This window comes from Cololabis saira, chromosome 1 (genome assembly GCF_033807715.1).
Source record: "Cololabis saira isolate AMF1-May2022 chromosome 1, fColSai1.1, whole genome shotgun sequence".
Lineage (NCBI taxonomy): Eukaryota > Metazoa > Chordata > Actinopteri > Beloniformes > Belonidae > Cololabis > Cololabis saira.
The window spans coordinates 54,433,297-54,460,651 of NC_084587.1; the positions used below are offsets into that span (position 1 = coordinate 54,433,297).

The 27,355-nt window shown below is 41.8% G+C and overlaps 2 protein-coding genes across 2 annotated transcripts in view; one reads left to right on the top strand and one right to left on the bottom strand.

Moving 5' to 3' along the window:
* Window positions 1–3,136: 3,136 nt before the first annotated feature.
* On the bottom strand, window positions 3,137–13,764 carry taf5l (TAF5-like RNA polymerase II, p300/CBP-associated factor (PCAF)-associated factor). Its single transcript, XM_061726181.1, has 5 exons — window positions 13,630–13,764; window positions 11,519–11,660; window positions 11,281–11,385; window positions 10,387–11,147; window positions 3,137–4,806 (listed from the first exon to the last, which is right to left on the bottom strand). Exons 2-5 carry the CDS (start codon window positions 11,655–11,657, stop codon window positions 4,009–4,011), a joined length of 1,803 nt encoding a protein of 600 aa, XP_061582165.1. The 5' UTR covers window positions 11,658–11,660; window positions 13,630–13,764; the 3' UTR covers window positions 3,137–4,008.
* Window positions 13,765–15,337: 1,573 nt separating this feature from the next.
* The window catches only part of nup133 (nucleoporin 133), a 29,528-nt gene continuing 17,510 nt past the window's right edge, over window positions 15,338–27,355 (top strand). Inside the window, exons 1-10 of the mRNA XM_061726058.1 lie at window positions 15,338–15,573; window positions 16,770–16,885; window positions 17,474–17,577; window positions 17,756–17,989; window positions 18,212–18,382; window positions 19,475–19,630; window positions 21,916–21,986; window positions 24,943–25,090; window positions 25,995–26,145; window positions 27,058–27,212. Coding sequence (XP_061582042.1) covers window positions 15,455–15,573; window positions 16,770–16,885; window positions 17,474–17,577; window positions 17,756–17,989; window positions 18,212–18,382; window positions 19,475–19,630; window positions 21,916–21,986; window positions 24,943–25,090; window positions 25,995–26,145; window positions 27,058–27,212 — 1,425 coding nt within the window. The 5' untranslated portion in view covers window positions 15,338–15,454. The remainder of the gene's footprint in view (window positions 15,574–16,769; window positions 16,886–17,473; window positions 17,578–17,755; window positions 17,990–18,211; window positions 18,383–19,474; window positions 19,631–21,915; window positions 21,987–24,942; window positions 25,091–25,994; window positions 26,146–27,057; window positions 27,213–27,355) is intronic.

The following is a 27,355-nucleotide window of genomic DNA, read 5'->3' on the forward strand; positions in this document are numbered from 1 at the left end:
ATTGACACAGGATCGCAGTTACAGACTTCACGGCTCACTGAGAGAAACAAAGTCTTAAATTATTAGAAAAACCCTCCACAACAAAAGCCCTTTCTTCTTTAGCAGCTGCAGCAGGTCAACTATGAACAAGTGCTTTCACCAGATCACCACATTCCTCTAGTGTGTTCATGTCCATCGGTCACGACTTCTGACCAGTGTTTCCTCAGGAGCAACGCTGTGGCAACTACCAACACCATTACTGTAAATTGACGAACACTGAAAATTGTCAAACTATAAATTTACTCATGTTAAAGACTGTTGCAATTGTTTTTGCTGACTCATTTTTTTTTCTTTCTTCTCAGCACAACAGAACTTTCAGCTTTTCTGAGTTTGGCGCCATCTTTTGGACAAAAGCGGTAGTGCTTTACCAGAAAGAACACTACGTTTCCCATGAGCACCAGCGCGTACTGCCAGAAAACTCCTGTCCCGTCGCGTGCATTTGTTTTGATAGCGAATGAAGACGGGACAGACTTTTCTGTTTCACCAAGTGAACAGACGGAACGCAAAAAAAAGATGTTACACTGCTGGAAAGGAACTGGAATTTACTGGGATACCTTAAACGAGGAAGCCAGGGAGCGGTATATGGAGAAAATAATGATTATTAACGGTCTGGATCCATATGAAATCCCTACTAAAGAATGGAGCTCCTCGTCAGAGTTCCACTCTTTAGAAGGATTTACTGCTGCAGTTCTGCAGAACCACCGTCTCCGGCTACCTTGTTTAGGAGTGTTTGGCAGCTGCTTTGGTAAATGTTTGACTCGCCATGTGTTTCAATAAATTTGTATAATAGTACAACATACAGTACATGTTTTGTATTATTCTTACTTCTCTTTTCTTTTTTTTTGACTGCTATATTATGTTGAAGAGGCTCCGAGGCGTGAGCAATATTTTTGTTTTCCTCGTGAGATTACTTTTTGTCCTCTGCAGCTACAAATAAGAGTTAATATTTTTTCCTCAACAATCTAGTTTTATCTAAAGATTGGGGTTAATTGCACCGCAGAGAGCTGGCCAGCAACTGCGTTTAGCTGGCGAAGTGGGGAATAAAACCCGTGTTTTGATCCGACCCGGTCTGTGTGAGTGTTTGTGGTTTACTGTGTGGAAGGTTTTTGGTCGTTACAGCCGCGATCCAAGCGAGCCGACGACTCTTTCACTCTTTTACTCTGTTATGTCAGATACTTGGCCTCCGTGGTTCTGCCTCCGAGCAGGAAACCGGTGAAAAGTTAAACCATTAGGATCTTTTCCCCACGTCTGTTGTGTGGAGCTGCTGCAGCCACAACGCAGCAACGGGTTACCAGCTTCTGCGGGAGCTGCGCTCCAAGCCCCGCCCATTTTCGTCTCGACTGCGAATCGGGAAGGAGGGGGAAGTGACGTATGCCGTAAAGCAGTCAAAGCCGTAAAAATGTGAAGTTTTTTAGTTTGGCAGGGTTCCTACCATGCTCCTCAAAGTTACATAGTGCCAGTGAAGGTGATACAGACCCCTCAGACCATGATAGAGGTTCATTAAACCTGTTGGAAGTTGATGTACCATCACAATGACTCTGGAAATATATTAAGGTGGAAAAGTTACGTGGTGTCGCTTTAAAAATCTGATTTGGAGATATTTATTTTGGCTGATTCAGATTTTTCTTAGAAATATAGAAAACGTGAGCCGCTCGGTGGCGCAGTGGGTTAAGCAAGCGGCTCATATACTGAGGCTACAGTCCTCCTGCAGCCTTGCTGGATGTCATCCCCATTCTCTCTCTGTACACCCTTCCGGTCTGTATACTTTGAATAAAGGGTCACTAGAGCACAAAAAAAAGAAATATAGAAAATGTGTTCATTTGGATGAAGTTTGCCTCAGGTTTTGGTCGTTACATCCTTCTTATAGGTTGCACAAGTTACTTTTTGTTGTTCTCTACTCATAACGGAAAATGTCCACAACATGCTCCCTGGGGATTTCGTCATCTTGATGGAATGGGATATGGCAGTATTCTGAGTTTCAAAGCGGACGTTTTTACTGACACTAAATAAAATAAATGAAATAAAAACAAGGCTGTGGATCGGATGCATGTATTGAACAAAAACAAGTCAGCCAGTGTCACCTGATTTCAGAAACAAATACTGCCCAACACGGGTTAAAGCCGGTCAGGTTGGTGCATCTCTCGTCCAACATCTTAACTTGTTCACTTTACTGGCACGTGACAGAAAATCCTCAAGTAAGTAGAAACAACTAGGGATGCCCCGATACCCTTTTTTTGCACACAGAGTACGAGTATTTTAATTTGTGTACTAGCCGATACCGAGTACCGATACGATACTTCTACCACAAAAATAACTAGGCTAAAAATGCAATGAAAAATGCAATGAATTGGAAGACAGGGCTTTCCTTCACGGCCCAGTCGCACTGGGAGCTCAGCCCCCTCCGGCCGCGGCGACAGCCCGCAGTCTGTCTCGCTTCTGTCGTCGTCCCTTATTTTGAAATATGTCCAACTGCTGACATCCCGCTTGCATTGTCGCTATCTTGCCTGAAACGGCGGTGCCAGCCTCACTCATGGGTATCACTCTCTTCTCATCACCACGCTAAGCTTACCCGACCAGCGGCTAACCGGAATGTAACAATGGGATTGTTTATGTTGTTTCACACGGACGGCTTGAGGTGAAGCACTGCACATGCGCAGTTGATGTTCCTGCGATGAGACTACGTTGTACTGTGAGTTACGAACGTACAAACGTACGTAACTTACGTGGAGTGTTTAATAAAGTTCCCTGTGAGTAAGGGTAGTACTCAACCGTCCAGTTTGTATAATTAAGGAAGATAGAACAAACTGAAACACGGAACAGCTGGCTGAGCAGCGGCGGCTCGGCGGCTGCTGCTCAGCCAGGCTGCACACTCACCCGGGGAGCCGCGGGCGGCTCAACATCTCCCCCTAGAGTCACTAACCAGTAACTAAAACAACAATGAAGTGGTATCGGTGCGTGGTATCGAAGAATTTTTGCGAGTACGAGTACACGAGAGCAGTATCGGCCCCGATACCAGTGTCGGTGCATCCCTAGAAACATCCAATCTGACATTTTGTTTTAAACTGGAAAAATACTGAAGCAGTTACGATAGCTACCATTTCCACTTTCTGAGATCTTTATTGAACATTTCTATAACACATGGCAGAAAAAGACAAAAGTTAAGTGGAGAAATGAAAAAAAAAAAAAAAAGGGCTTTAACTGTGTGCTTGCGTTAAAGGGGTTTGTCTGGTGAGCACTTGAATGTTTTATGTGCTTTTAATCCTCTATGCTTCAAGTTAAATCAAACTCAATAATACTTTTCCTTTTCCCATCTTTTTTTTATAACGCTGTGCCTCTCGACCAGAACCAAGGCTTCGGTCTCCCCTGCTACATCCTGTACTTTTACTTCTTCATCTTGTGGAAGCGTCACATCTGCTTCTCTTCCTCTGTGCTTTTTGTCATCTTTGTTCAAAACTGTACTCTATACTTTACTTTCTCAAAGCACCTAACTTCCATTTCTCATTACGCGCCAACTACTGCAGGTACAGCGATTAAAGCGCTATGCAGCGATACATCTAACCATCGTTAGAGAAAATAAACCAGCATCATTAACCACCAATTTAAGGAAAATAAAAAGTGTAGGAACTTTGTCAGGATAAATTTGTTTAATTTTTTTGCTGCACTTAAAAAAAATGTTCTTCTTCAACAACGAAGAATTAAAACGTAACATCTCTTAGTAGCAAAAAAACTGAGGAATTATTTACTAAACCTGCTTTGGTTATATTTAAATTTATCTTTCAATGAATTTCTAACATTTTTCATAACTTTTTTGTCCTATGGTATGAAATAATCAGGGAGAAAAACAAGTATTGTATTGTTTGATATGTGGTGCCATTTTACAAACAAGAGCCTGAGTGGTGACACATCTGGAGGCAACAGCTGGACACATTCACGCTTCTCTCTAAATACTAACAGAAAGATGAGCTGCAGCTACTGCTCTGCCTTCTCCTGTGCCGTTCCCGTCACCAGCAGGAGGTTGCAGGCCATGAACTGGACGTTGAGCACATTGCTGGTGTTTCCAGTGTACAGTCCCACCAGTTCGCTGGACGAGCCGTCGGCCGGCGTCCCGCCGTGGGAGTTACGGATGTCCCACACCCGAACCGAGCTGTCCATAGACGACGACGCCACCAGGCTACTGTCTGGGCTGAACGACAGACTGGTGACGCTGTCCGTGTGTCCACGCAGGTCCTTGAACAGATTACCTGACGCCAAGTCCCACAGCTTCACGCGCTGGTCCTCTCCAGCGGTGGCCAGGTACTTCCCGTTGGGGGAGAAGGCGAGCGACAGCACGGGGCCACGGTGGCCGGTAAAAAGGCGGACCGATGCTCCCTGCTGGGTGCTCCACAGCCGTACAGTTTTGTCGGTGGAGCCGGTGGCCAGGTAGTTGGAGTTTGGATGGAATTTGATGCAGTCGACGTCGGAGAGATGTCCCGCGTAGAGCCGCAGCGGGTAGGTGCGGGAAAAAGTCCAAAGACGTGCGGTGCGATCGTGTGAGCTGCTGGCGAAATAAAGGCTGCAGGGGCTCACGTCCACGTCCCACACCGGGTAGGAGTGGCCCTGGTAGAGCGCCGTGTTGGTGAAACTGCCCAGGTCCCAGTAGCGGATGGTGGAGTCTTCAGAGCAAGACAGCAGGCCGGAGCTGTCGGTCAGGAAAGCAGTACGATACACGGGACCGCTGTGAGCTCGCAGCGTCTTTGTTTCACTGCCACAGCTGTTCTCTTCATCCACCTGACAGCAAACAGGAGAAAAGAAGACTGCGTTATTCACCTCAGTCTTTACCATCAATAAATGTTTCAGCAATCATCATTTAAAACAACAAAATTATTTTATTATTTTCTTGACTTATTGATTACAAGGAAAACTTGTCGTTTTAAGACTAATTTCTTTCATGTTATCCGAACCAAACATTTACCACATGCCTTTTAAGAAATTAGAAAGCTTGTGCTTTTGTTTACTTAAAAAAAAAGAAACTGGAATTGCAGGAATTTCAAACTAGGGCTGGGTATCGATTCAAATGTCAAGAATCGATTTGATTCCGATTCTTAATATTCAGAATCGATTATCATGATATTGATTTGGCTTAGTGTTATTTAAAATGTTTTTTGAGCTGTTGCCTGAATTATACGACTGTAAAATAACTAGTGAAATAATAATTTCACAATAATTATTGTGAAATAACTAGGGCTGTCAAACGATTATTTTTTTTTAATCGCGATTAATCGCAGAATTTCAAAAGTTAATCGCGATTAATCGCATTTTGAATTGCATGTTTAAAATTCTGTTATTTCGCATTTCAAGGCAGTTTTAAGCCCATAATGTAAATCATTTCTTACCATTGTGTCTTAATTGGGAATCAAATGAACACAAAGAAAGAATTTCCTTTTTGACCTTTTGTATTTTCTTTCAAAAAAGTGCCATGTAGACCAACTTAAAACACTGTCTACTTCAAATACAGTTTTTCAAATTAAACAAAGTGCCATATAGACAGGGCTGCACATAATTATTTTGGTCTGGTGCTCAGAGGAGCCCCTGGATATGTGACTTGGGCCTCCAAAAACGCGGTGACCCGTCTCGCCGGATCGATAAAAGAGGGATGCAGGAATAAGTTATAGGCAAAACGATATTTATTCACTTATAAAGATGAATGGCTCAATATGGTCCTTTACAAAGTTAATTTATTTCAATAATTCAACTAGAATAGGGTGTAACAGTTAATTTATTTCAATAATTCAACTAGAATATGGTGTAAAAGTTAATTTATTTCAATAATTCAACTAGAATATGGTGTAAAAGTTAATTTATTTCAATAATTCAACTAGAGTATGGTGTAAAAGTTAATTTATTTCAATAATTCAACTAGAATATGGTGTAAAAGTTAATTTATTTCAATAATTCAACTAGAATATGGTGTAAAAGTTAATCTATTTCAATAATTCAACTTAAAAGGTGAAACTAATATATTACCTAGTCTTATTACATTCAAAGCAAGATATGTTGAACCTTTATTTGTTATAATTTTGATGATGGAATTGTTTATTGATTTCATAAAATATTCTCTAATTTATTTTTTATTTGGGGTTTTCATAAACTTTGAGCCATAATCAGAGCAGCGTCTTGCTGGTTCAGGTAACTGCTGCACGCAGTGACGGACGCTGGCTGATTTATGGTTCCGCGTTGCACCAACGCAGGGCTTACGGGGCAGGATACGCGGGAGCGCGAACGTACGGTGCGCGTCGCCGCGTAACATCATGCAGCCACTTCTCGGCGAACACACGTTTTCTGTTTCTATCCACGGGTAGTGGTTCAGTTTGGCGTCTCTTTGTAGTTGGTGGAAGTTTACTTTAGGAAACAGCAAACATGGCGCTACAGAGGAGTCTTCTTCTTCTTGAGGTTTATTGGCGGTTGGCATCCAGTTTTTTCCGGTGCATTACCATTACCAAAGATCCTCTATACACAAGATAGCGCATTGCCGTTACTGGCAATGGTTTGAAATGGTATACACTTCCGGTCTCCTAAGTGGGCGTGGCCGCCCCTCTCCCTACATCGTTTTGGAACATACAACACTAGATACAGTACAACTTTCTTCCAAAAAAGGCTTAAATAATAAAAATAACAGTATTATTAACCAAAGAAGCAAGTTTTATATTAGTTTTAAACTTCATTTTATCCGTTGGGAAAACGATGAGAGCCAAATCTCGCGAGAGTGTGTTGCTCAGCCAGAGACAGGTCTCAAACAAAGTTCATTTTCTCCTAATCTGTCGGTCTGAAAATTTCCATTTTGGTGTCAGAATGTTCAGAAGGTTTGTGGCTTTTGAAAAATGGGTTCCATATTTACTTGGGTTACCATGGGGTGAAGGAATTGGTAATAATCTGTGCTCACGTTAACTTTTCCCATAGGACTCAATAGACTCAGGACCTACTTCCGGTCTCCTAAAGGGGCGTGGCAGTCACGTGACACAGATACAAGAAACACAACCGTAGTGGGCTGTCTCGGTTTATAGAACGTCTCTGCCATTACCGCCCTCTTCTGGATCATTACAGAAGAGTCGACTACGGGTGAGTAGAAGGGACAAAAAGGTTTGCGATTAAAATGCGATTAAAAAAAAATAACGCATTATGGATTGCATTAATCTAATCGCGATTAACGCGTTAACGCTGACAGCCCTAGAAATAACTAAGAAATAAATAACTCAAACAGGCCTTTCAATATCCATTTAAAGTGCAAAAAAGAAAGAAATTGCAACAGTTCATGCAGTAAACAAATCATTTTAGCTTATCTAATTTATTCTATCACCACGCACACATATTGCCATGAAGCACCTGGCATTTTTCAGAAGTGTCATGACAAACTGTGTGTCCGACTACTGGGATTAAAGTTCACTGGGCGAAAATGATGAGAAAAAAAAAAAAAAAAGATCGATCTTTAGACATAAGAATCAATTTTTAGGAATTAATATGAGAATCGATTTAGAATCGGAAAATCGATTTTTTCAACACAGGTTGACACAGAGAGTAACCAAGAGATGACTGAGACAAACGAGTGGAAACAAGAACTAGAAAATGACCAACAAAATAAAAGATGCTTAAACCACCTCAACGTGGTCTCATCTCTATCAATTAACAGGCAGATGAATGTCTCACTGCCCCCGAGGTCTCAGAGCACCCCAGGCCATTTTCTTAACTTCTGTAAGATGGAGAGGAGTGTCTTCATTTTCTAAGGGGAGAGCTGTAAGGCTTAAATCCATACCTCCAAATATAAATATTTTCTCCCTCTAATGGCGTTTGGAGCAGCTCTTACACACTTGCTGCCCACTAACTTGTTCAGCCACACAGATTCAGCTGAACATGAGATTAAACTCTGCTCTTCTTCATTAGTGCAGCAAGTCGTTAGCATTTGCGATTAACACAATATGGGTGTTTTTCAAATTGCACAATTACATTTTTATTTTGTTGCAAGTGAACATGTTTCTTTGTCCTGCTGAGGACATTTGTGTCCCATGTTTTCATATTTTTTAAGCTGAAACCTCTGGCTGTCACAAAGCAACACTGAAGAAAACTATTCAGTTTTAACCGAATTGGTGACAACTACACTTTTTACTTTAAGTGTAAACTTTAACTGTAAGTGTAAAGTCTTTAGCAATGACAAATAGGGCTGCAACTAAAGACTATTTTAATAGTCGACTAGTCACCGACTATTGAAACGATTAGTCGACTAATCGGATAATTAGTATTTTTTTTTTTAATTTAGTATGAGGTTGCTTTAATTATGTGGCAAATGATAATAAACACAAGAAAGATGGCACTAGAGCCCTGCTATAGCGGACTGTTTTCTTCATCCTGCTCCCGCTGAATTTCTGACCATTACCACCTCCAACGTGTGCAAAACTCATGAATTCATGCCCGCACGGCGCACAATAAAGATGCATTGATTTAGTGTCTTCTCCCGTCCCGCAAGAGAAAAGTCCAGACAAATCTATCTGATCTAATGTTAACATGATCATTGTGGAGTTTGATGGATAATTGACAGTTCATAAGCACCTGACAGAAAGTTAGACGCAAATCCATCATTGTCATCAGCGCTAGGGGTGGGCAAAAATATCGATATGGCAATATATCGGGATACTTTTCCAGCTGATTCAATATCGATATTCAAAATTTGAATATCGATTTTTTTTTAATATATTTTTTATCCCCGATTTTTTTCCATTCTATCTCCCAGTGCTCCTACATAAGTGACAGTCCTGGGCATTGCCACTCTCTACCAACCCTGGGAGGGCCCTGCACTGAGCTCAGGTTTTATTTCATTTTATAATTTATTTTTTATAAAACACAATTGCCTGTCCTTAAAAAATGAAAAATAATGGACAGAGGTTTATTTATTTATGGATTTATATCTATACTGACTGATCACTGTGCCTGTCCTTGGTTTTAGTACCATCTTTCTTGTGTTTATTATCATTTGCCACATAATTAAAGCAACCTCATACTAAATTTAATGTTAATTTCATATGATGTAAATAATATGAAAAACATATACAAATAAGTTGTAACTTTAGCTTGTAGTTATAATAAAACATTGTTTTGACTCAGTTTGTCCCATGAATTGTCACTATAATCTGATGAACGTGCAACTCGGATTTTAAGATCCATCACCATCATCTGATGTACATTTATACAACTCGGATTTTAAGATGTGTAATGCATTTTAAAATTTTTCGGTGAACTATGTAGAATATAATAATCGGGATATCGCATAATCGGGATATCGCAATGTGTATCGTATCGTGGCTCAAGTATCGTGATGCGTATCGTATCGTGAGGTCCTTCCCAATACCCACCCCTAATCAGCGCCTTTTTTCGCCTTTCGCGCTGCATCAATTATGATTGAGGTTATAGCAACGAGAGTAAGGTTATAGCAACGAGAGTAGCTGTGAGTGGCTCAAATAATACTAATAAATAACATAACATAAACAAAGTTTAGAATGAAACTAATTTAACAAATGAATCGCTTGGCCATTACATTGGAGGGAGAGAATGCTGCTGACAGACTGAGGTCCCGTGTGTCTCTCTTCCAAGATGCGCCACAGACACTAAACGCAGTTTCTCCAAATATCTGACTTAATTTAATACTTTGTCAGGCATAACGTTAACGCTTTCTTTTAAAGCCAAAATACGCTTAACATCTTACCAAGGCGAGTCCGTTTCGTTCAGCACTCCGACGTGCTTTCTCTTCAAACGCATTACCGACGTGCTCCCGTGAAAAGCAACGTCGGCTTTGCAATCCTTGCAAGTCATCTTTTTATTCACCGTATCGAGGCTAAAATGCTCCCAAACTTTTTATTTTTTAATCAAAGTTTTATTACCCACAGCTGCGCTCAGACGCTGTCGTGCATGCGCGACTCGACAGAGATTGTATTGAAGTGAGATGCCTCACTCCGTTGGAAAAACACGTCTGGCGACAATTGTCGACAATGGAATTCATTGTCGACAATTTTGATTATCGATTTTTGTCGACAACGTCGACGAATCGTTGCAGCCCTAATGACAAAGCCATCACGGCTTAACGCCTGTTTCCATGCACCACCACTAGACATCTGTAACATAGCACCACATCTAAATTCATAGAAAAATTACTGGCCAAAGATTGTCATGAATCTGATCTCCAGATTAGACCCTGGGGAGTACTGGACCAATTAAAGGATGTCGAGTACGGCCAGTCCTACTCAGAAAGTACCAGTTCTTTCAAAAGTGTAACCTGCTCTCTAGGGTTGTTTTGGAGGGACACAAAAAAAAAAAAAGTTTACTCACTTCCTCTTCCAGTACATCACACGCCAGGTGGATATGTGACACGTCAGCCTGATGTGGTTTGGCCTTCAGCTTTCTAGCTCGAAGGCTCCACAGTTTTACCGTAGAGCTGTCAAAGCCTGCAGCCAGCAGCCGGCTGTCGGCCGAGACTTCAGCGGTGTTCAAGTTCTGCTCCGTATTGTGGAAGGCGTAAAAACAGATAGTAGTGAGCGAAGGGGGACCTTCGCGGACTTTCTTGATGCAATCCTGAAGAGCCTCCAGGGCTGCTTCGCTCTGTGGGATCCCTGCAGGGACCTCCATGCCGTCCCCACCCTCGGCACCGTCCACTCCTGCCCAGGAGGTGGTGGAGTTTGGGGCGGCTGTGGAACTGCCTGCACCTCCATACAGCTGGTAGTCTGTACGTCTGGAAGGAGTGACTTCCACTTGCAGGTGTGTGCTGAGGGCCCTGCAAAGCGCACCGTTGTCCTCACTCTGCAGGTAACGTAGCAGATAGCTGTAAGCCGGCTCCGTCAAGTGAACCACATACTTGTGCTCCAGAAAAGCTCGAAGCTTAGGATTTGCTGTAACATCCTGTGCAGTTACAACGTGGCGGAGCTGCTCGATGATGGCACGCTGCTCACTGTCCTGAAGAAACGGATCATGGAAACGACTGTAAAAGCCATCCACTGCCCCCTTTAGGCCGCAGCGCACCATATCCAGGTGGAGGTAGACAAAGAGTGGATAGAGGATGCTGCTCACTTCTTTGGCCCAGGATATTTCTGTTTCTGTTGATAACAAATGTAGCATTGTTAGGGACTTGTTCTTATGATATGGTGGGTTATTTCTTATGAAATGCTCCAAGCAGACATTGTTAGTGATAACAAACTGATATCCCAGAATATTCAGAGATGTGCACACCTGCCAGAAAGGTGACCAGCCTGGAGTACTGCGTCTCATACTGCTGTGGATCAGACTGGCACGGTGCAGCAGAGACGACGTTGGCACAACCCGATTCTGTCTGCACTGCTCACAGAGAGCAGAGTGAGAAACAGAGAGAGCAGCGCTGCATTAACTGGAATGCTTGCCTGCAATGCTGGCGTTGATGCAGGATGAGTTGCTATGCCAACGGCATCATATTCATCGTTGGTTTCCTCACCTGTCAAGCTGGCGGCCATCTCTTCAGCCGACTGGAAGAGCTTGGCCCCTTTCAGGGAGCCGTCCGTGTCCACATACTGCCTCCTCTTCAGGTACAGAGCCACAGCGTGCTGGATCTGCTCGGTCCGGACCCGCTTCATGACCTGCGGACAGCACATCCTGTCAACCCTGCCAACTACAGGATCCCAATTCAATTCAATTCATTTATTTGTTGACAGGGACTGTACATGTTGATGAACACAGGTGTAAACATGTATGGTTATAGCCATAGGCTAATTTCCACCAATCGTCCCTGCTGCAAATCAATGCCAAACATAAAATCAGACAACAGCAAACAAGGAAGACAAGATATAGCAACGAAACACAGCATTTAAAGACACGACTAAGCTAGATAAAATCAATAAGAAATAAAAACATGTTACAATTGATACCAGTAAGTGACCATCATGTTTAAAGTGCTAAGTGCTTAAGTGCAAGAGATTTAAAGTTTTAATGCAGATTACACATCGTCCCATTATTTCTTTAAAGTGCTCCAATTTTCTTTAAAGTGCTCCAATGCTCAGATGTCTAAAGTGCTAATGCATATTGCACATTGATTTCTTGCATTTTTTTTTTTTTTTTGCATTTTAATTGCTTCTAGTCCTCAAAGTTGTAAAGTGCTGATGAATATTGCGTTTGCCCTATTGCACAAGTTGAAATTATAGCATACATATTTATTATGTATGGACATTTATACATATACACTGAAGGTATATAATGATACCAGAGGTGTCAAGTAACGAAGTACAAATACTTCGTTACCTAACTTAAAGGAGCTTGAGGCCGGATTGTGGCAGGATTTATGAAAAAAATCTGTATACATTTTAAGTTTTCTAGTAATAATGTCAGATGAAGCGTTCCAAACCAAAAAGAATGAGCCCTCTAGTAGTGTATCTCTCCGCTGCCTTGAACAGGCTGTGTGCTGCAAAATGTGCTGCAATTCGGTCCCGAATTTCCCGCGCTGGGCTGCGGATGTGACGTCACATGACGCTGCTTGCACGTTCTCCCGGTTCTCCCGTGCCGGCTTCACTGTTGGTTGCAGTACCCCCAACGGCCGTCGTGGTGAAGGGTGGCGCTAGAGAGTCTCATTTCTTAAAAGGAGCCTCAAGCTCCTTTAAGTAGAAATTTTGGTTATTTTTACTTCACTGGAGTAATTATTTTTCAGACGACTTTTTACTTTTACTCCTTTTCCCGCAATTATCTGTACTTTTTACTCCTTACATTTTAAAAACAGCCTCGTTACTCTATTTCATTTCTGCCTTTAAATAAAAACTATCCAGTTAAATTGCTCCATCCGGATAGAGTGAATTTGGTTGTGGTTGTTTCAGATGGTCTTGTCCAGTTTTGTTCTTACATCCGTTCCCTCAGATTCCTGCAACTAAACTTGGATGTACATTCCAATAAAGGTTAGGATAAATGATAACATGCCTCTGAAGTTTGACTTTTTGCACCATTACAATACTTATAGGCAACTAATCATCATATCTCCTGCTCTCTGAAACACATGTTAATGCTCAATAGTACACATATATGGTTCTTTAATATATTTGCATTATACTAAGATGCATTCATTTTCAATGGCTTTTGTCCTTAATGGCTTTTTTCCCCCTTAAATTACTTTTACTTTTATACTTTAAGTAGTTTTGTATAGTATCTATACTTCTACCTGAGTAATGAATGTGAATACTGAAGACACCTCTGAATGATACAGTGACCCAAACACGTGTTAAAGCTGGTGCCGGGCTGCAGAAGACCCCTGGAGTCATTTCTGACCAACACTGTCCTCATCCTCAGTAAAGTCCCAGCTCAGCATCCTCTCAGCTAGTTACCTAGCAACGCCGCGCAGGCGCTCACTCCTGCAAACACTTTTAAAACGACCCCACTGCTCATGTCAAACGCAACTTATATGTAGGTCCGAGACAGCCGTGGATGAGCTTAATGAGGTGAAAGCTGTCAGTGTGCTGGTCTGCAGGACGGTGCTAGGCTAGGTTAGCCCCGCCAGCAGCGGGCCAGGCTCCTCTTCCAGCGGGATTCCTTCACTCCTGCCGGCCCCACGGCGAATAAACTACTCACTGCATGTCGTGTTGTTCCTCCCGGGCACGGGGTTGGAGCTGGCCGGGGCTGGCCGGGGCTGGTCGTTTCCACTGCACAAGTGAAGCTATAATGTCAGCAGCGGGCGGTCCATCGTGGTTGTTCGAGGCTGCTCATCGACTACTCACGCCTGGCGACGACCAGGCTCATCTATCGATAACAGATGTGCACTCTTCTTCCTCTTCTCTGTTTAATTGGCGGATCGCAAACCACTTTAAGGTGCATACCGCCACCTACTGTACAAGAGTGTGCAAGATCATTTTATTTAGCCTGTTTTTAAATTCTATTTATCTGCCTAGTGTCTTTTAAGAAAGGAATTAGTGCCTTTCTGGTGATTTCAACCGCCTCTCCCTCTGTTCCAAGTATCCCCCTCAAATTCCACTCACATCCTGCCTCTCTGACTTTTCCCTGTAGCCGTTCTCTTTCTATTTCATATCTGTTGCAATGCATTAGAATACAGGACTGTCTCAGAAAATATGAATATTGTGATAAAGTTCTTTATTTTCTGTAACGCAATTAAAAAAACAAAAACGTCATACATTCTGGATTCATTACAAATCAACTGAAATATTTCAAGCCTTTTATTATTTTAATATTGCGGATTATGGTTTACAGTTTAAGATTAAGATTCCCAGAATATTCTCATTTTTGAGATAGGATATTTGAGTTTTCTTAAGCTGTAAGCCATGATCAGCAATATTAAAATGATAAAAGGCTTGTAATATTTCAGTTGATTTTAATGAATCCAGAATGTATGACATTTATGTTTTTGTAATTGCCTAACAGAAAATCACAATATTCTAATTTTCTGAGACAGTCCTGTACGTTCACTGTTTTCTTTTACTCCACAGTTCTCACACTTATCACTATCCCTTTTTCCCATAACATACAAAGTGCCATTTAGTCCTGTGTGTTCCAGTCTGAGTCTTGTTATGACTATTTCCTCCCTTCTGTTCCTTTCTGTATAATTCTTTGTTATGATAGACTTTTGTATATTGTGATATCCCTGTCCTTTCTGATCTTCCTCCCACCTTTTCTGCCATATTTCCATTACTTTCTTCTTTATTACTGCTTTACCTTCTCCTTTTCCTCAGATGTCCATTTCTATTATTCTATTGACTATTGTTTTAATTTCATATTTACTTAGTTGCTTAAAAAATGTGTGGCTCCCTCGAATTAAAAATATATTTGGCAAAACATTTAAAAAATTCAAAAAATGTACTTTGGCCTTGAATGACGGAGTGACTCAGATGAAAGAAAATAAACTTTAATGTATCTCCCCCTTGACATTTTGGATAGGTTAATGTTGATCAACTGCTTTAAAGTACATACATTTGTATACTGCCCTGACAAAGTCCCATTTATGTTTAAAATAAATATAAAGCGATTTGGTTGCTATTATTCAAAATATGTTTTAAATGTTCATTCTGCGTGTCCTCTGAGTTCAACATGCTACTGTAAAGTCTATGGGCCTTTGTTTTGTTAAACTAGGGGGAAAAAAATCATCATGGTTGAGTATACATACATTTAACTTCCAAAACCAGCTTTGTGGATATTTTCTTAGTGTATAAATTCATAGAAATGTATACAGCTCTAGTTGTTAAAGTGTTTGTCAAGCAGTTGTTAATAAAGTTTTTTAGGCTTGCGGGCTCCACGCTGACGTCTAATTGGAGCGACCGCTGCGCGCCTTGTTTTGGGAGAGCACGGATTTTGGCGCTGCATGTGTCGCATGTGCTGCGTTCCTGCTCACACGGGTCAAAAAGGGGATATTTGGAGAGTATTGATCAGTTTAGAGACTCTCTGAGACATGTTCAGCCCCCGCACCCCCGGCTCCGGCCGCAGGCAGCAGGGCAGGACCGGGAGGAAGAGCGTGTCCGGGCCGGGCAGCCTGCTCTTCTCCCCCCGCAGGACGTCTCTGTCGGCCAGGTGAGAGCGGTATGATACATCCATGGGTGAGAGCAGTCTGACCACTCACTGGTCTGGCCCACTGCCCCCATGTTACTCATTTGTCCATTAATTCTCCTTGCCTCCTCATTGATAAATGGATCATTTCTGCTCCAGTAAGACAACCCCACATGAAGTACTTTACCAGCATATATATATATATATATATATATATATATATATATATATATATATATATATATATATATATATATTAGTGTAATTAAGTATATTTATATAAATATCTATATGGGCATATTTGTACAAATATATAGAAATATGCAGCTATGTGTATGTATGTATGCATGTATAAGGATGTGTGTGAGTATAATTACAGTATATAATAGTAATAATAATAATAATACTGTTACTTACCAGTGTGAGTACAGTGTGTGAATAATTATAAATACAGGTTAAATGATCAGTGTATGGGGGTAGGACTAAATAAGTTTACACTTCTTCCTACTCCTTTTTTGGCACATGTAAATCAAGTTAGCAAGTTTTAAAGGATGAAATTCTTTGTTTTGTTTCATTGTTTTCTTAAACTTCTCATGAAGTGTTGTTTCTTTTTTTTTTTTACATGTACAAAAATGAAATAAATCAAATCAAATCAAAGCCCCAGCACAGTAAACTAATGGATTTGACCGTGTGTCCGATGCAGCCTTACATTGATCAATTGATTGATTGATTGAAGTTTTTATTTCCGTGTCATGCACATGAAGTGCCCAGCCCGAGTGGGCTTACAAGACACCAAAAAAAGAGAAAGGAACATAAAGCAAATGAAAGCCAGACAACAGACCCTTTACCAGTTAAACATAAACAATCCTGACGCTTTCTCCAGGCTTCAGAAACAAAATGAGCCAACTTAAAAACATTGAAGTTAAACAACCCGTCCATTCTATCATGGTCAGAGCACTAGAACATTTCTGGGTTTTTAACAGACATTTCAGTAAATAATGGAGTTCTCAGTTCATCATACAGAGGACAATATAACAGAAAATGTGATTCACTTTCCACTTCGTTAAGTTCACATAATTCACACAACCTTTCATCTTCGGGAATGTTTTAAAATCTGCCGACTTCAAGATTCAAGGGAAGGATTCCTGTTCTCAGCCGAGCCATTAAAGACCTTTGATTTCTTGTTAGGTTTGCTTACAAGTGAAATCTCTCTTCATCAGGTCCACACCCACCCGTGTGCAGAGCCACGCAGCTGCAGAAACCATCAACTATGATGTGCAGACGTTTGGATCGTCGCTGCCTGTCAAAGTCATGGAGGCGCTGACTATGGCTGACGGTAAGAGGAGCCTCGTCTCTGGAAGACACATGTCCATCTATCCATCCATCCATCCATCCATCCATCTATCCATCCACTCACTCACTCATTCATCCACCCTCTTTCGCTTGTCTGGACTCTGGTTGAGAGGCCCAGATCTGGGAACACAAAAACTGATCGGTTCAACAACTTGAGGCACATCTAACTCCCAACCCGGAGATGATCGAGCCCTACCATGGTTCCACTTCCTACTGAGAACCACAGACTCGGATTATGAGGTGCTGATTCTCATCCCCACTACTTCACACTCGGCTGACGATCACGGCCCACTGAAGCCAGCAGGACAAAATTAAACGATTCCTCGAGGCAGAGAAGATTCCTCGATCATTTTTCGTAATCGAATTACTCTAATTATTCGAGGAATCGTTTCAGCCCTACAAATGAACATAGAGCTGCTCTGGGGTTTCCTAACAGGCAGAACCCACATTGCTCGTCCTGAATCCAAAGTTCAGGGATCAATGAGACTCTCCTCTCCAGCAGCTCAAGCTGAGGAAAGCGATTTCCCTGTAATTGAAACACCATCTGGTGTTTATGTGTTTATCCCACTAGCTGACGACCAGATCTCGGTGAAGGTGAATGAGAGTGGCTGGGCCTGGATGGTTTGTGGAGAGAAACTGATCATCTGGAAGATCTGCCAGACCGCTGTTGCCAAGGTATGATTTTCAGGATGAACCAGTTCATGATTCGGTTAATATTTAGTGGTTGCAGCCTCTCAAATGTTAAGATTGTGATGTACTTGTATAGGGGGAAAGTGATTTAATTCTAACCTGGATAATGGAAGAAGTGTATTCGTTTATATTCTTAATAACGCTAAACTCTGTTTTCTTGCAGCTGTCTGTGTGTAAGGAGCTGCAGCTGCCCAGCAGCGAGTACAACTACACCGCCGACCTCGTGGCTGTGGCGTCCGCTGCTCCTCTGGAGGTGGCTCCCGTTCAGTCCATCTCTGTCCTGGCGGTGGCTGCAGAAGGGACGGCTCGTTTCTGGCCCAGCCTGGCCCACGAAGGCAACTACACCGAGTCCGACGTGGACCTGGGAGATCTCTGCAACCTTCTTGTTGCTGTCAGAGTAAGCAGACCTTCAGAGTGTCTGATTTTTCTTTTGGTGGATGAAGTCCATCTAAAAATAGAGCTACTTGTAATCTGCACATTTCTTTTCTGCACATCCATCCAATATTTTGAATAAGCCGTTTTTATCTGGCTGCTTAAACACCTAAAACAGAGACGGTAGTTTTCTTCTCCATCTGGTTTGAACTCTTTAGACTTCCTTTTTTTCTTTTTCCTCCTTCAGGGTGGGAGTTTTGTCTTATCGTCATTTAGTAATCAGCTCGTGAGAGCGACGGCAGATTCTTCAGGGAAGCTGCAATGTCGAGCTCTGCAGCAGGGTCAGGGCGTGCTGTCGGGCATTGGCCGCCGTGTCTCCAGCCTGTTCGGCATCCTCTCCCCACCAACCAACGACGCAGTGAGTTCTTCTAAGACGTTCTTCTGCAGGATTCAAGTGTCAGCTTGTATTTTTTCCCCTCAGACATAGGGCTGGGGATTGATTCAAATGTCAAGAATCGATTCGATTCCGATTCTTAAGATTCAGAATCGATTATCAAGATTTGATTCGATTCGATTCCAATATGCAAAATATTACTACTAGTATTATATTGAGATTAAACAGCAAGTATTGCAGCTAATGATGCTGTAAGGACCAATCAGCTCCCAGAATGCTGATAGAACTGCTTTCAGAAACATCGTGGGTCAGAATTACCAAACAGATCCAGGGAGGAAACAGAGACGGATGAAATCGCTTTTATTTTTTCCATTTTCGGTCTATTTTGGTTTTTCATTTTTGAGAATTTGCATTTTTTTTTTTAGCATTTTTTACAAATGTAACCCCAAGACAGTATATAAAGTAATGAAATATAGACAATTTATGCATTTATAACCTAACGCTTTAATGTTTTCATACCTTTAAACATATTTAAAGGCAAAAACATGGCACCAGTTTTTCTCGTGTCCAACAAAACATTCCTTTTTTGGGGATAAACAAAAAAATAACCAAAAGTTGTAATGCAATAATAATAAAAAATACATAAATAAATAAAAGAAAATTAAAAAAAATCCCCCCCAAAAAAAATAAAAAAATCGATCTTTAGACATATGAATCGATTTTTAGGAATTAATATGAGAATCGATTTAGCATTGGGAAATTGATTTTTTTCAACACAGGCCTACTCAGACATTAGTTAGATCTGCAGAGAGGCCTCCTTCTGACACACAGTCTGTTGAAAACACTGGCCTTTGGTTAGACGGGCTTCACTGTCCCAGGATCCCAGAAAGATGATCAAAGTAACAAGTTAGTTCTAAAGCTTCAGATAAAGTTGCACCCTGAACTGTGTTCATATTTAAAAAAAACAATTTCTGGTGTGAGTCGTAGATGAATCTGAAAACACAGCACTTAAAGTGAAAACGGTCGCCGTATTGCACCGTGCCGGCGTAGTTTATGACTGCAAAGCAAAAGGTTTCGTGGTCAGTGATGTGGGTCTCTTCTGTATTTTCTGCTCAGCTCCACAGCCTGCTGTGGGTGGGGGAAACTAGCTGCTTGTACACGCTGACCACTTCCAGCCTGAGTAAATGGGAGGTGGACAACAGCTCTGAGCACCAGATCTTCAGCTGGGATACCTGCCGGGCGCTGACCGAGAGCATCGCCGATTCCATCTGGGTCAGTACTTCTAACCAACCTCACTATGATGACGCTCACAAATAAAACCACTGTTTGAAACTACACAAACTTAAAATGTTGAAGTCGTGGTTGAAACACTCCTGTCTTTTGAACGACTAACATTTAAAAGTTAAACATGTTCAACCCACACTTTAGCTGATGTTAGATGAGGTTAAGAAAGCGTCTGGTGCAGAACAAACAGAGCTGAAGGAAAGGTTGGCTTTGGAATGTTTCACAATTTTAATCAAAAGGCGTTGTTTTTTTGTTTCTTTGACTCAAGCATTTTGCTGCTCGGTCTCAAAACTCTACCTTTACAATAAAAAGCTCTGGTTTTGTGCAGCTTGGCTCTTCTGCACCTCACAACTTTTGTTTTCTAACTCAACTGTTTTGTACATATAAAAACATCCTGCTGTCCGTTAGGAGCTCCTCTTGCACTCAGACTCCCTCGTTTGCGTTTGCAAACAAAACAAAACCAGGAGAAGGGATTTCACACTCAGTTCAAGAGATAACCTAAACTCTTTCGTTACCATTCGTGTTATCCGTCTCCTCAGTTTGCCATCAATGTTCCTCTCGCGGTCACGTCAGAGAGGTTGACTGCAGTGTCTAGCTGCTTGGAAACAGCCATATAACCTTCTTCTTTACCATCCTTTCATATAAATTTCATTCTGATCTCCTCAGAAAACATCCCTTTGCTTTGTCTGGTCTGTGTTCAGTGTGGTGAACACCATGATACCAAACAGAACAGGGGAGACTTTTAACGCTTTTAGACACCTCTGATGCTGATTACGGGACACACTTTAGTCTAACACGTCACTATGGTCACATTACTTTTCACTCTTTTCTAGTGGTACCAACTAATCTGCCAGTTTCATTAGTTAGATATTTTTTTCTCCCTAATTCTTTTAAACTACAAATTAAAAGCAGTGTCGGATTTTCATCAGTCTGTTTTCAGTGAATTATTGTTTAATATTAAATTTCAGTTTCAAGTCATTGGCGTGACCACTGTGGGTGTTTATTTGTACAGTTTAAGTTTACCAGCAAACTCTGTTTGCGTGTGTAACGATGACTTAAAGGGGACCTATTATGAAAAACACGTTTTTTCTTGTTTTAACATATATAAAGTGGTCTCCCCTCACCCTGCCAGCACAGGGGAGACAAAATACCATGAATTTCTGCAAGGTCTCTGACCCCCGCCTTACAGAGTCCCCCAGTGTCACGTGGTTTTTTTTGAGCCGATTAGAATCTGCTCCCGTCGTTACGTAACGACAGGAGCAGATTTCCAGAGGTTCAGCCTCCGCTGCTGAAACCACGCCCACAACCAGCTCTCTCCGCTGCTGGAGCGGTGCTTTCATTGAGCCAGTCGGACGTGGCGCCGCGGCGGAGCGGATCCGGGTTAAATCATCCAGGTTCCCGGGTGGTTTGGGAGCTGGGTCCTTGGGGGTCTGTCCCAGGCTGGACCAGCTTCACTCTCCGAGATTTTCAGGCAAATCTGTCAGTTTGATCCCCGGTAACGGGCGATGCGCCGCGGATGCGCTCCGGAGCCGATCTGTGCGCCCGCCGTGGAGTTGCGGCGCCCGTCGCGCAGCATCCGCCGGGCAGATCCGGCTGAAATTCCGCTGGTCGGTCCCCGGGAGTCCCTGCTACCAGTCCAGGCCGGTTCCTGCGGTCCCGGCCGGTCGGAACCGGTCAGATTTCCCGGTTAAAGCCGCGGTGATGCGCGCTGCTCCAGCAGCGCTGCTCCCGGGCGCCCGGCGTGGCTCCGGGACCAGCGTGCAGCATCCGCCGGGTAGATCCGGCTTAAATAGTGCATAAATGTTATTTATATACAACTCATATTTTATTTTTTTAACAATAAAGTTTCCATTTGTGAAACTTCAGTGTTGGGATTTATTTACAGGCTCGGGCTGCTCTGGCGGAGCGAGGTTTATGCTCCTCCCCTGCTACACGTCATTCAGGGAGCCAATCAGCACAGAGCCTCATTATCATACCCCCCCCTTCCCTTAGAATGAGGCGCAGAAAAAGAGGTTAGAAGCGGTAAAACTAGTGACAGGGCCCACAGGCTGGATTTATGATTTATGTAGAAAAAACAAGCTTTAGATTGTTTTTAAGACATTCAAGGCCTGTTTAAAATATACATTAAATGCCATAATAGGTCACCTTTAAACCCTCACCCATGAATATTTTAAATACAGGGTGAATTAAACCGGATGTATGCCATTTGTAGCCGAACTGGACTCCTGTGTTGTCTAAACACACAGCTGAGAATGTGACGTCTCTTTCATCAGGGCTCAGAGAGCAACTACGAGGAGATGAAGGAAGGAGCAAACGTGGCGTACCTGGACCTGAGGAGGAGCCAGTGAGTGTTAATCTGTCTGTGAGAGGGAACTCACTCCTGTTAACTGTCTTTAGTTGGTTTTCTGTTCCATCGTAGTTAACGAGATCCACCACATCAAGGTCAGGCTTTAAACTGGCAAAAAAACGTTTTCTTTCTCTGATGAGGGAATGTTAATCTTTCTTTTCCATTTAATCAGAAAAAAAATGAATAGTGTGTTTTTTATTTCAAAACTCGACAGATGTTCTGTGAAGCATGGTTGATGGGTAACTAATCCTATTTGAGCTTTATGCCAATGGTTGCTCTCTTTTAATCTGAATCACTTTGGTAATGTACAGGACTGTCTCAGAAAATTAGAATATTGTGATAAACAGGCATCAGATTCTTCCGCGGATCCGCGGAATTCCGCGGATTTTGGTCTCAGCCAAAAATTTCCACGGTTTCCGCGGAACGGGGAAAAAAAAAAAAAAAAAAAAAGTAGGGTTACGGCGTAGGTTCTGCGTCGATTTAACGCAGTACCATAAATCAGCCTTCACAGACAGACAGCCAGGACGCGGCAGCAGCAGAAATGAAGAGGAGCCGGCAGCTCAGTTTAAAACACATTTTTGCAGCGGGACAAAAAAGCAGCAGCACTGCTGTGTTGCAGGTAGGCTGTGCAGAGATGAGAATGGGCTTGCCACCCGCCCCTTGAAATACGGAATTGTTACCTAATTGGGAATTAAAAGTTGCGTTCCGTATTGAACCAATACGGAACCCCTTTGCGCTCCGTTGCCTCGTTAAGCCTCAGTTATGGTTCCGCGTTAAATCGACGCAGAGCCTACGCCGTAGGTTACGCGGCGACCCGCAACGTACGGCGTAGGTTCTGCGTTGGTCTGACGCAGAACCATAAATCAGCCTTTACCTCTCACTGCTGCTAACTGCACCGACACGCGCGGCTTTAAACAAAAAAAAAAGTCAAGTCAAGATGTCTCCAGAGGCTCCAGACACCCCACCTCGTCCTAAAAGAGGAAGCAGAGGTCTCCCAGAGGTGTGTAAGACAGCATGCTGCAGGGGACCTCCATAAACGTAATATAACATCCCAGAGGAGCCAGGCATCTGTTGCACAGTTCCTCATACCTGAATCATCCCCTAAGCTTGATATGGTGTGATACGGGACATATATTATGCTCTTATTTATTGGTCATAATATACAGGTGAAGGTCAGAAAATTAGAATATATTGCTAAACTTAATTAGTTTCAGTAAATAAAACTAAAGGTGAAACAAATATATTATTTCCCACTACATGCAAAGTGAGATATTTCAAGCCTTTATTTGTTATAATTTTAATGATTATGGCCCACAGCTTATGAAACCCCAAATAAAAAATCTCAAAGAATTTGAATATTTTATGAAATCAATAAAGAATTAAATACCGTAATCAAAATTATAAAAAATAAAGGCTTAAAATATCTTGCTTTGCTCAGTGGAGCTCATGAAGTGAGCTCCTCATCACTGAACTTTGAGCAGATCTGTTCGGAGTTCCACACCACAGTTCTGAAAGACAAGGAGCTGCTTGTCTTTTGTCGTTTTGTCATTTAATTTAGGTGTGAAAGGGGGATTCTGGCCATTGTAAAAGTTTAAGATATAATTATCTTGATTTCAAGATTTATTCATGCATGAAGAATTAGCCATGATGATGAATGCGTGTTATTATGTTATCAAAATGCATCATTCTTTGCAAAAATTCTGATTTTTTTGCATTGATAAAAGATGTGATTATGGGGCTTTGAGACCACCAGAATGCACCATTTTGAGTCTATTTTTCAAAATTTTCCAGGGGACCATGCCCCCGGACCCCCTAGAGGGTTCGTGCGTGTTGCACCCTCACTCGTCCGCGTCGAGAATTTTCCTCTTTTTTTTAGGACATTTTTTTGTAATGAAATCCAAAATGAATCGCCCGTGAAGGGCAGCACGGTGGCTTAGTGGTTAGCACTGTTGCCTCACAGCAAGAAGGTCCCCGGTTCGACTCCCAGGCCCGGCAGGGGCCTTTCTGTGTGGAGTTTGCATGTTCTCCCCGTGCTTGCGTGGGTTCTCTCCGGGTACTCCGGCTTCCTCCCATAGTCCAAAAACATGCATATTAGGTTAATTGATGACTCTAAAATTGCCCGTAGGTGTGAGTGTGATTGTGAGCATGGTTTGTGTGTTTATATGTGGCCCTGTGATGGACTGGTGACCTGTCCAGGGTGTAACCCCTGCCTCTCACCTAAAATGAGCTGGGATAGGCTCCAGCAGACCCCCGTGACCCCGCAAGGGATAAAGCGGGTAAGATAATGGATGGATGGATGGATGGATGGAAGCCATTCTGATGCCTGGATAAAGTCCTTTATTTTCTGTAATGCAAAAATGTCATACATTTTGGATTCATTACAAATCAACTGAAATATTGCAAGCCTTTTATTATTTTAATATTGCTGATCATGGCTTACAGCTTAAGAAAACTCAAATATCCGATCTCAAAAAATTAGAATATTCTGGGAATCTTAATCTTAAACTGTAAGCTGTAAACTGTATGACATTTTTGTTTTTTTAATTGCATTACAGAAAATAAAGAACTTTTATCACAATATTCTAATTTTCTGAGACAGTCCTGAATGCTGAACATCACACTTTCACTCATTAATTTCCAAATGCAGAAAAGGTGTTATATCCTGACTGCCGGTCCAGGCTGCTTAAACTGCTGAAACTGCAGCGAACTCAACACAAATCAGAAAATGTAGTCTTTTTTTCTTTTCTTTTTTTGGACAGCACTCCCTTTTCAGGCACAAGATGACTGTGCTGCGTTCTCTAAAGTGCTGGAACAAAGTACCTGCAATGTACCTGGGGAAAAGTTCTGTTTTCCAAGTTTTATTTTTGTCTTCGCTGCACTCTGACGTTATAGTAAAATCTGTGTCAGCACTGCGTGCACGGCCAGTCTGAGCCGGTCTGTGCTGTACTTCCAGGGCCGGCCTGGTGGTTTTGGCTGCAGCCTGGCACCCCTCGGACTCCCCCTGCCTGGCCTACTTCTGCCTGGTCACCTTGCAGGAAAACGGGGCCGCCATCGCTGACCAGTTCACCGTAGAGGTGACCAAGTACAGCTGCCCCTTCCAGGTGAGTCCCCGATGCTGCAGGAGCTGTTTCTCCTTCAGTTTGTCCTCAGATCTACAGCTTTTTTTACTCAAAACATGGTTTTATTAATGTTGTTTCCTTTAATAATATCTTTGGTTTTTAGATATCTGTCCTGCCCTGACTATTGATTTCAAAAACTACTATTTCTACAAGGAATAAACCTCATTAAAACTTCCTGCAGTCTATTATCATCGGTTTTAAATCTAAAGGACAAAGCAGAAGAAAAAATAAATAAGTTGGAAACACCCACATAAGATATGAATATGAAATTTTTTTAAATTAATTTGAATTTTTATTTCGAACATGTATATAAAATGAAAGTAGAAATAATAATAAAAAGATAAACATTTACATCTTCATATAAACATATGTTTGAAAAAAAGGAGTAGGAAGAAGTGTACACTTTTTCCTAGTTCCTACCCCTTTATAACACTATGGATTTACATTATTGCTATTATTATATCTACACAATATCCATATAAATATAATCTATATAAATACTCCGTAAACATGCCTATTATTACATAATTATCCATATAAGTATATAGACAACATAAATATTACACAAATATTATATCAATATCTAGAAAATACAACTATTATATACATCTATATAAATATACACTATATAAACTACATAAATATCCCTATAAATATATATGTGCTACATACCCAATAAATATATAACATATATTACATAATTTCAACTATCCCTCTCAACAGATAATATATACTACATAAATATCTAAACATATCTTAAGCAAGAATAATTAAATAAAAAGCATGTTGCACGTCCTGAGAAGGAAACACTTGTATTTGATAATAAAATATGGAACAGTTTATTTTTTTAGATGAATAATGAATGAATGTTCTGTCTCTTGGTCAGAGCGAGGAGGCGCTGCAGGCCACACGGCTGGTGTTGCCTCGCTCCCCCGGCGCCACCGCCTTCCTGTACAACGAGGAGCTGGTGTTCGCCTGCTCCACGGGGACCGGCAGAGCGGCGCTGCCGGACGAGAAGATCAGCTTCAGCTCACCAGGTGAGTGTCCGGGCTGGGTTATTGACACTGAACGTGAGGGATGGATAGATCTTTGGATTTTGGGAGGAAGAATACAGGGAAACAAATGAGCACTTGCAGCGATGATGTTAAAGAGGACTGAGAGAGAACCACGTCTGTATGTCCCTCAGAAGTCTTTCACATCAGGCCATTAGAAAACACAGACTTTTTTCACCTGGACGTTGTTTGTTTTTGGTTTTTTTAAACTGCAGATGAACATTAAGGCAGGCCTGTGTTTAAGCTACCACTTTTAATTGGGGTCAGACACTTAGAAACAAGTGTTGTTTCAGTTTTTGACAAAAACATCAAAGTTTCTACAAAGATGATCTGAACTCTTCTTTTAGGTCTTACTTTTTCCATTTCGATATATATTTAGCAAAAACATCAAATAAATGCCTCTTTAAATACAAGTTCATTTATTGAACATAGAAGTGCTTACATAACCTTAACAGGCATTAAGACTCTGTCTGCAGTTTTTAATTTATTTCTGATAAAAGGGCATAAATGCTTTTGTCCGTGAGTTTTAGTTGTCTGCTGGAAGATTGTCACTATTCTTGTTTCTGATCACGTAAGTTTAGAGATGCATTGCATCCAAGTATTATCTGTTTAAAGTCTTGTTTGAACCTTAATTTAAATGATTGGAGTGTCTCATTATAGATGTTTCATAGAGATTTATTAGTCTTTCAACATTCTTCAACCTTTGGCTGTTTGATGGTGAAATGAAAATACAATTGTAACTCATTTACTGTTACAGATGCAACTCTTGCAGTGAACTAATATAAACAAGGAATTTAATGGTTGTTTTTTAATAGCTGAAAAATATTTTGTTCACCAATCACCCAAAAAACAAAGGAAGAAAGTGAACCGTTCAGCATCTCTGTTTTGTGTGTTCAGGCGACTGTGTGCGTGGAGGCGGCTGCTGCGCCGGCCTGCCGGTCTTCTTCTCCCAGAACAGCGGCCTGGTGGCCGTGGTGGCCAGAGAGAGCGCCTCCATCCTGCCCGAGACCATGGAGGACTCGCTGTGCTCGTCGCTGGCTGCAGCTCCTGAGGTACCGAGCCATGAGCTTCACAAAACACACTTCACCTTTTGGCAGCCTGAATTTTTGAGATGTAAATCAGAGGAGCTTTTGAGGGGAGCATGCAGATCTAACCTGGGGCCAGATTCACCAATATGTTCTTAAGAACGATCTTA

Coding starts and splice junctions, on each gene's coding strand:
- taf5l (XM_061726181.1), bottom strand. CDS start 11,657: ATGAAGCGGGTCCGGACCGAGCAGATCCAGCACGCTGTGGCTCTGTAC. Junction 11,386..11,518: donor GATGGCCGCCAGCTTGACAG/GTGAGGAAACCA, acceptor CTCTGTGAGCAG/TGCAGACAGAATCGGGTTGT. Junction 4,807..10,386: donor GTGATGTACTGGAAGAGGAA/GTGAGTAAACTT, acceptor GTTTGCTGTCAG/GTGGATGAAGAGAACAGCTG.